This window comes from Ylistrum balloti, unplaced genomic scaffold (genome assembly GCF_031769215.1).
Source record: "Ylistrum balloti isolate Yb309-2 unplaced genomic scaffold, AGI_CSIRO_Ybal_v1 Utg371488, whole genome shotgun sequence".
NCBI classification, from domain to species: domain Eukaryota; kingdom Metazoa; phylum Mollusca; class Bivalvia; order Pectinida; family Pectinidae; genus Ylistrum; species Ylistrum balloti.
The window spans coordinates 1-9,723 of record NW_026782770.1 but is presented as its reverse complement, the minus strand read 5'-3'; the positions used below and the strand labels follow the sequence as shown (position 1 = coordinate 9,723).

The window sequence follows — 9,723 nt, the reverse complement described above, 5'->3', positions numbered from 1 at the left end:
AAAACCAGCCAAGGCCAGCCTTGTGCCAAAAGTCACTTTCTGTTTTAGAGAAAGTGATGATAAGTAAAGGGATGTCTCATGAGACATTCAACAAAAAATTTGAAAACATCCAGAAAGTTTTGCGAAGAGGAGCAGCTAAGCAATAAGCAGCAGTGCATTTGTATTTTAACTGATATCAGATTCTGTGCCAACAAATATACTTAATTTTGACAAATTCTGTAAGTACATAAGTAATTTCAAATTGTATTTAAATGTGTGTACTAAAATTTTGAGGGGAAAAACTGGACAAACTTCCATTTCAGTGGCTGATTCTGTGCCATAAGAAACTTCATATTGCTCATAAATGTTTTACTTAAATGATGACAAATTCTGTCAATAATCCTCATTGTGATTTCATGTGTTACTAAACTCTTAACATACTCGCAACAAATCACAGATTGTTATTATTATCTTGTATGTTAAAATGTGTATGTATGTGGATCAAATATATTTTAAATTGATATAAGTTGTTAAATGTAATGCTATCAATGTAATATTAATAGTCGGACTGCCCTAATATGGCAGTAAAACTTATTTTTATGCTATTGAAAAATGAAACTTTTTGTACACAAAGATGAAAAGACTTTGTTGTTGCACGATGAATATCATTAAATTTCTGTCAGTTTTTGATCCATTTTTACCTTTTTCCATTCAGTTCTTGAAACATTGTAAGCTTTCTACATTTATGGTTCATGTGTCCATAACCAGTTCATGAATTGTCCATGGTCTGCTCAGGAACAGTTCATGAAAGGTTCATGCACAGTTCACGAAAGGTTCATGCACAGTTCACGCTTAGTTCATGAAATTGTTCATGAACAGTTTTCTTCATGAATGAACAAAGTGGCCATTTCACGTTCATGGAACTGTTCATGAGCAGTTCATGAATAGTTCATGAATAATTCATGAAATTCTCGCCGGGGAAGGTGTAAAGCCTGATCCGTCCAAGATAAACGCGATCCGAGATATGGAAGCGCAATGTAATTGCGCTGAACTTGAAACCGTCTTAGGTATGATAACATATCTGGCGAAATTCACACCTAACCTTGCAGAGGTTACTGCCCCTCTGAGGCAACTTCTTACAAAAGATACTGAATTTGTTTGGGATTACCCACAAGCTGAAGCTTTCAAAAGGGTTAAAGATATATTGACCCAGTCTCCTGGTCCTGTATTGAATTACTTTGACCCTGTCAAACCCCATACGTTGCAAGTTGACGCATCCAAATTTGGTTTGGGAGCCACACTCCTGCAGGATGAAAGGCCTATTGCCTATGCGTCAAAGTCATCGACACCTACAGAAGTCAACTACGCTCAGATTGAGAAAGAAATGTATGCGATAGTGTTTGGGTGTAAAAGATACCACCAGTATATCTATGGGAGAACAGTCCAGGTCCAGACAGACCATAAGCCCTTGGTGTCGATTATGAAGAAACCCTTGTATGCTGCCCCACCGCGACTTCAGCGTATGTTGCTACAATCGAACCGCTATGACCTGGTTGTACGACATCTGCCAGGGAAGAGTATCCCTGTCGCCGACACTTTGTCGTGCAAGTTTTTGCCGGATACATGTCCAACCCTGTCAGAGGGAATGGATTCTCATGTCCCTACAATACTGTCCTCGGTACCAATTAGTGACAGGAAACTCAAGGAAATCCAGTCAGCGAGTGAGCTGGATTCCCAAATGAATGCCCTTAAGAATGTAATCTTAAGAGGGATGGCCAGAAAATAGAAGGGAGTGCCCCCCTCTGGCTCTAGACTTTTGGAACTACAGAGAAGAACTCTCTGTTGCTAATGGGCTGATTATGAAAGGTCAGAAAATCATTGTCCCTAAGGTGCTTAGAGAGCAAATGATGGAGAAAATCCAACATGGACACATGGGTGTTGAGAAGTGTCTCAAACGCGCCAGAGACATCCTGTTTTGGCCGGGAATGTCGTCTGATATTACTGAAATTGTCTTAAAATGTCCTATATGCTTAGAAAGACGGAACGAGAATCCGAAGGAACCGTTACTTCTGCGTGAAGTTCCGCAATACCCTTGGCAAACAGTTGCCACAGACCTTTTCAGCTGGAATGAACAAAACTTCATAGTAATAGTCGATTACTATAGCCGCTATGTTGAGGTTGAAAGACTGCTGAGTACCAAAAGTCATGCTGTCATTTCAAAGCTTAAGAGCTCATTTTCGCGAAATGGCATACCTGAAAAGGTTATCTCGGACAACGGTCCACAGTATGCGTGTGACGAGTTTGCTGCATTTGCTAAACAATGGGATTTTATACACGAGACATCTAGTCCACACTATCCCCAGTCAAATGATCTAGCAGAAAAGACAGTACAGACCGTCAAAAGGATTTCGTCAAAGTCCAAGGTCGATAGCCATGATCCTCTTCTAGCCCTACTCGAGTATAGGACAACCCCTCTCGATATCGGCTTTAGCCCCTCACAGCTTCTTATGGGTCGGAAGTTAAGGTCATTGCTTCCTGCATCACAAGAGACATTGAAACCCAAAACCCCAAACCCACTACAGGTCGGAGAATCTATACAACAAAGTCGTCTGCGGGAGAAGTATTATGATAGGAGTGCACAGCCCCTTAAGCCCTTAGACATTGGAGACCCTGTCCGCCTTCGGCAAACTACTGGTCTTTGGGAACCTGCTACGGTCGTTCAACAAAATGATGATAGATCGTACACTGTTATGACCCCCAAACAGGTCAAGTACAGGCGTAACCGTCGTCACCTACTTGCCTCACCAGAGGTCAAACCAAGGTCATGTGTGTTAGATGATCCTCCAACCCAAGAAGTAGATTCTGCCGCACCACTAGATTATGCCCTGCCATCGAATAAAGGCAGCAAGCCCTCTCCTGATTCCCTTCCAATAACACCCCCATCCTTTCCACTCCTAATCTTAGTGGTGAAGACTTGCCATATATCACTCGTTAAGGCAGAATGGTTAAACTAAACATCAAATTATCACCGTAAATACCTGTTAACAAGTTTTGTTAAAAAATTTGAAAGTTTGCTAATTTTCCTTGTCTTATAATTAGATAAATGGCAAACGCATGGATTCATAATTTGAAAATTTAATTTCTAATTTCATTCAGGTCAAGCTTTACATAGCAATCAAATAACAATAACATGTAGCAATACTGTTGTGCTACCTATAGTCATTTATTATGGACAGTCAGGAGTTACTTCCCCTTATGTATTGTACCCATAATTCCGGATCCGCCATCTTTGAATAAATTGTTGTTGTGTGGCATAGGTCGTTTTACAGTCTTTTATTCGGACTGCTTCGTTACGAATGGCGATAATTATTGTGACCCAGTAGTAATTTTGGCTCTTGGTAGGTTAACATACCCTTAGTCACGTTGTTAGTTGTACTTTGGGGAGTTCAGCCTAGGGTTTAGTGGTGATATTCTGTCTGCTTTGACGAATGTCTATTTAGGAAATTAGTTTGTTGATTACGTCGGCCATTTTGTGAAGTGTGCCGTGCTCCAGCGTAATATGTGCTGTGATTGGTTGAGACTTAAGCGGTGGAGCCAATCGCTAAGTCTTTTAAGTTTTAGATACATTGCTATGGGTCAGGTGATTACGGGTATAAAAAGACAAACACGTGCGGGCTTCTCGGTTTAGGTTCGACTTCAGCAGCCGTTGTTGACGCTTTGAGACCAGAGCGGCTTAAACAATAGAGAAATGCTCTGAAAACAGAGTGACATTGCTTTCTGAGTTAGGGTAGGCCATAGGTTACGATGCTCTGAAAACAGGGCAGTACTTTCACTTTTGGTTTGTGGCTACGGCCATGTGACTATTTCTATACTCTGAAATAAGAGTACTCCTGTTATTATGCTCTGAAACCAGAGCAACCTTTGGTATGAACTCTGACTTATAAGTGGCTTTGTTAATCTAAGCGGTGTTATCACTGCTACGGCCTACTAACACGAGCATTATGTAAGGATTTATAGACAGTTATCATGTAGTGTTTTCCCTGGGTGGGAGGGTAGTTGTTAGTCCGTCTCGGAGGCCATTAGAGTTCTGTCTAGTGTTACTGTAGGAGTACTAGTCCATTACAGTAATGGACATTGTTTATATTTAAATCTACCTCTAGTTGTATTTATAGGCAAGAGTCTGAAGTGTAGGGAGGGAATGTTGCCATGGGAACTTCCCAGGACTAGGAACTGTGTACCTTGCAGTACTACCTCACTTTACATTTATTTAGGTTGACTTATTTTTGATCTGTTGCCTCCAGTTTATTTTTGATAAGCTTTACACTTCTGTTAGTTTATTTTTGTTTTGTTTATTCTTTTTTTCCCTGAATACTCATTTTCCATCAATTTCTACATAATAAACTTGTGGAACTAAACTTCTGTGTTGTCGTGGGTCTTTCCTAACACTTCGACTAATCAAGGATAAAGAACCTGAAGGTGTGCTTGGAAGTTGACTGTTGGCCATTGTTCTGTTGCGAATTATACCTGTCTCGGCCTATTTTCTCTGAAATTGAACTAAAATTACACAACGCGAAGTCTTTTGTATGGCCTAACTCTCCTCTTCCGAACCCTCCTACTACAGTTGTGAGAACACGTGTATGTCGTTCTCTGGGCCCTGTCCCACCCACTAAACAACATACAAGACATTGCAACGATCTACTTATATATACTAATAAGCGTAAAGCTGAGTGTAATGTATGACGTAATGTATGACTGGAACTCTCCGGTCTCCAGAGGTAATAAACGAATTTGGCTAGCAGTCAGCATGGCATCACGTTTTGAATATACAACATGGTGTCAGAACCTGAATCGGACAACATCGTCCACATGATAAAGGATCAACAGTATATTTCAATGTAAAAAGTTGAAAGAGACATAGAAGAATACAGAGAAATCAAAATGGATACAGGAAACACACAAGGAACGCCAAAAATGAATTGGGATGCGCCCGACCTCGTGGTGGCATGGGAAACATTTAAAAACCACGTTGACTTTTGGTTTAAAGGACCACTTTCAAAGAAAAACGTGGAAGAAAGATGCAACTACCTCATGATTTGGGTAGGAGACAAAGGTAGGGACATATATACCACATGGACACTGACAAATGATGAAAAAAAATCACTCACGGCATTAACTGAAAAGTTTGAAGCACATGTTCGTCCAAAAACAAACAAGATATTCTCTAGATACAAGTTCCAGTGTAGAACACAACGAGAAGGGGAAACATTTGAACAGTTTCTTACAGATTTACATTTGTTGGCCAGAGACTGTGCGTATCAGGAGAAAGATAATATGATTCGTGATGCAATTGTATTTGGTATGCTGGATCACAAAGTCCGAGAGAAATATATCAACGAGGGTTCAGATTTAACCTTAGATACTGCAGTAAATTTTGCAAGAACTTGTGAGTTGTCAAAAGCTCAGTTACAGAAAATGGAAAAATCGGTAAACGCGATCAAGAAAGACCAGAGTCAAAAGTGTAAACCGAATGCGCCGTCAGCTAAGTACTCGAACGCGCCGCCCAGATACAAGGGAGATCACTCTAACCGCAATGGTGACAAAACGTGCAGAAAGTGTGCGAGACAACATCCACCAAGGAATTGCCCTGCATTCGGAAAAAAATGCATGAAATGTGGCAAAATGAACCACTTCGCTACTGCATGTTTAGCAAAAGGTAAGAACAATCCTCAGAAAAACTGTAATGTGGTTGAAATTGATACAGAAGATGAACTTTTCGTCGGAATGATAAGTGAAAGTCTGGATGTAAACAATGTCGAGAATTCAGAGTGGGTAGAAACTGTAGTTGTCAACGAACACCCAGTAACATTTCAGTTAGATACAGGGGCCAAATGTAATGTGTTGTCGAGGAGACTGTATGAAAAGTTGAGCAACAAGCAACTACAGCCATGTAAAACACTGCTACGTTCATATTCAGGGCATCAGATAAAGTGTATCGGAACAACACATATGTGTTCCTATAAAAACAAGCCTGAACAGAAAGTACAGTTCTATGTTGTTGACATGAACGCTCAAGCAGTATTAGGAGCTTCTACTTGCCAGGAACTAGGTCTCATTAAACGGATACACTCAATACAAACTTCAGCAGGAAAAGTACCCGCAGGGATTGATGAAGGATTCGAGGACCTATTCTCAGGACTAGGATGCTTGCCAGGAGAGCACTCCATTAAGCTTGATAAATCTGTTACGCCAGTAGTACACCCCCCAAGGAGAGTACCTATATCGCTAAGAGATAAAGTCAAAGATGAACTGGACCGCATGGAGAACCTGGGAGTTATATTAAAACAGGAAGAACCCACTGAATGGGTTAACTCCCTTGTGACAGTCCTGAAACCTAATGGGAAACTGAGGTTATGTATTGACCCGTGTGATCTGAATAGAGCTATACAACGAGAACATTTTCCACTCAAAACTATTGAGGAGGTGGTTTCAAGGATGCCCGGAGCTAAGATTTTCAGTAAATTAGATCTTACTTCAGGATTTTGGCAGTTAAAATTGGACGAGTACAGCTCAAAGTTGTGTACCTTTAACTCTCCATTTGGAAGGTACCGGTTCACCCGGCTGCCCTTTGGAGTCAAGTCAGCCCCCGAAGTATTTCAACGGGTAATAACAGAAATGGTATCAGACCTTGAAGGGACAGAAGCCATAGTTGATGATATATTGGTATGGGTGTGATGGAACCAGGAGTTCTCTCCCCTTAGCCGCTGATCGCTAGTAATCAGCAAGAGTAATTTAGAGTTACTGCCCTTGTGTGTCTTCTCTTATTTTCCGTCTGAGAGAAACGGCATGGTCATGAGAGCAGCCTTTTCAGCATCGTTTAATCAAAGATGTCAAGTCGAGTGAGCTATCATAAAGCCCCACACGTCGTAAGTGTTTATTTTATGTAAGCAGAGTGCTAGAACCTTGATGAAACCATTTGTATGCTGCAATATGTATTTATAGAGATGTAAACAAAATAGGTGTTGTTTAGATTTGGCGGTAAATATGGCCGTCAATTCCCCCTTACTGTAACTAAGTCTTTTTATTGGTAGAAGTTTAGTTTCCTCATACACAGGTAATTGTATGGATACAATCAAGTGAATTTCTAGTCATTATCACAACTATTCACAGTTTATTTACATAATAGATACCTAGATCTATTTGATGTGTTCATATTTGCACATGGTTTCGATTTGGTTAGCTGTACTCAGATTTATGTATTGTCAACCTGTCTATTAAAACCTCTCTGGCTCCCATAAAGATCAGTCTCCTAGGGCAGTTGGTCTTTGTGGACAGGAGTTCCTTATAAGACAGGTGGTCCTCATAGACAGGTGGCCGCTTTACAGAGGTGGTCGTTATAGACAGGTTTTCGCCTGTAGACTGGCTTAAATGTATAGATGGCTATTTTTTGACTTACTGAAGCTCATATGTGAATGTTTATTGCATAATTCAGTGATATGTTCCCTACTCTGATAGTATTGTTTAAATTTAAGAATAATCAGATAATTTGTGATGTTTTTAGTATGAATACACCTGTAATTTGGGTATTTCTGTACGAGTGTATGTGAGACAATATTTTCAAGGTAATTAAGTTCCGGTGTCCTATTTTCTTGGTAGATTGGTCATTTATTCACTCAAGATTACTAGTCAGGGCCAAAAATTGCAACTATAAATACAATGTAGATGTTTGTTCGGAACAAATTGAGTCAATATCTGTACATTAGACTGAATCTTGCCTTTGTTTGTAATATCAGGTTTTACTACATGTATATACTATCTGTCAATAAACCTCTACAAACCTAGCACCAGGTGCTTGTTGTGTTTAGGGTTAGACGGAACAATGGGGAACCACCAAAGAGGAACATGATCACAGGCTACAGAGAGTGCTGGAACGGGCACATGAGTACAATGTAAAACTTGGCCAAGACAAGTGTGTAATAGGTCAGACAGAGGTCACCTATGTGGGACATTTATTGACTAAGAATGGGGTGAAACCTGACCCCGAGAAGGTGAGAGCAGTACAAAATATGGAGAAACCAATCAATGTAAAAGAGCTCCAAACCCTAATGGGTTTCGTGCAGTACCTACATAAGTTTTTACCAAGACTAGCAGAGGTCAGTGCACCACTACGAAGTCTTCTTGAGAAAAAGACTGAATGGCATTGGGAGAAACAACAGGAAGAAGCGTTTCAAACTCTAATACAGATTGTTTCAGCTGCACCTGTACTACAGTTCTATGATAGCAGTAAACCACTTACCCTCTCAGTGGATGCCAGTAGCAAAGGGCTAGGTGCTGTTCTGGTACAAGAGGAAAAACCGGTCGCATATGCCTCGAGGGCACTCACCACTACACAGCAAAAATACTCACAAATAGAAAAAGAAACGTTGGCAATTCTGTTTGGTTGCGAGAAATTTCATGAATACGTGTATGGGCGACAAGTTACCGTGGAGTCAGACCACAGACCCCTACAGGCAATATTCAAAAAACCAATTCTACAAACACCTCCGAGGTTACAGAGATTGTTATTAGCTATGCAACGTTATGATGTGGAAGTCGTTTACAAGCCAGGAAAGCTCATGTTTTTAGCAGACCATCTGAGTCGTGCATACTTGAAAGAAACAAAAGAAGTTTTGGTTCCAGACTTACAGGTTAATGAAATTCATCTGACTGCATATTTACCTGTTTCACCAGAGAAATACAAACAACTCAAAGAGGCTACAGCTACAGATGATGAGTTACAGAAGTTACAGGATATTGTTCTGTACGGATGGCCAGACAACAAGGTGGACGTACCAGCTGAGCTACGTTCATATTGGACCTTTTGCGATGAAATATCGTGCATTGATGGGCTCATGTACAAATCTCATAAACTCGTAGTGCCCAGGTCTATGAAAAAAGAAATGTTGGACCTTATTCACTCTTCTCATCTTGGTGTAGTGAAATGTAAGAACAGAGCAAGGGACATACTCTTCTGGCTAGGCATGTCACGAGACATTGAGGACCGAGTCAACTCATGTGAGATATGTGCCAAGCATAATAACGCAAACCATAAGGAGCCAATGATCGCGACAGAGTTGCCCATTAGGCCATGGTCTAAAATAGGTGTGGACCTGTTTGACTACAATAATGAATCGTACCTAATGACCGTGGATTATTTTTCAAAATGGCCAGAAATTGTGAGACTTGAATCTACTACCGCAAAGTGTGTCATCAGTCACATGAAAAGTCAAATAGCAAAGTATGGTATACCTGATTTAGTAATCAGTGACAATGGACCCCAATTTGCTAGCTTTGAATTTAAACAGTTCTCACAGCAGTACCAGTTTGAACATACTACTTCAAGTCCACATTATCCACAGTCAAATGGGCAAGCTGAGAGAACGGTTCAAACCGTCAAACGCTTACTGAAGAAATCAAATGACCCATATCTGGCCTTATTAGAATATCGGAACTCTAATATTGATGAAGTTGGACTTTCACCAGCTCAAATGTTCCTTGGAAGAAGATTGAAAACTACAATACCGACGTCATTACCATTACTCAAGGCTGAAGCATTTGATAAGGTGCGGGAACAACTGGTAAAACGCCAGAAAAAACAACAACAAAGTTATGATCGACATGCCAGTGGAGGTCTATGTTGTATATTATATCCGGATAATGTGCATGCCTACTCTACGTATTGGTCACGCCATGCGTATGAATATGTGT

The 9,723-nt window shown here is 40.5% G+C and overlaps 2 protein-coding genes across 2 annotated transcripts; both read left to right on the top strand.

Annotated features, from left to right (window-relative positions):
• Positions 1 to 1,838: 1,838 nt before the first annotated feature.
• Positions 1,839 to 2,993, top strand: LOC132562681 (uncharacterized protein K02A2.6-like). The gene has a single exon (XM_060227436.1). The coding sequence runs from the start codon at positions 1,839 to 1,841 to the stop codon at positions 2,991 to 2,993; it is 1,155 nt and encodes a 384-aa protein (XP_060083419.1).
• Positions 2,994 to 4,917: 1,924 nt separating this feature from the next.
• On the top strand, positions 4,918 to 9,645 carry LOC132562680 (uncharacterized protein K02A2.6-like; the record flags this gene model as incomplete). Its single annotated transcript, XM_060227435.1, has 2 exons — positions 4,918 to 6,699; positions 7,848 to 9,645. Coding segments are annotated over exons 1-2 (3,580 nt in total), but the record flags the coding sequence as incomplete, so codon positions are not given.
• Between the last annotated feature and the right edge of the window lie 78 nt (positions 9,646 to 9,723).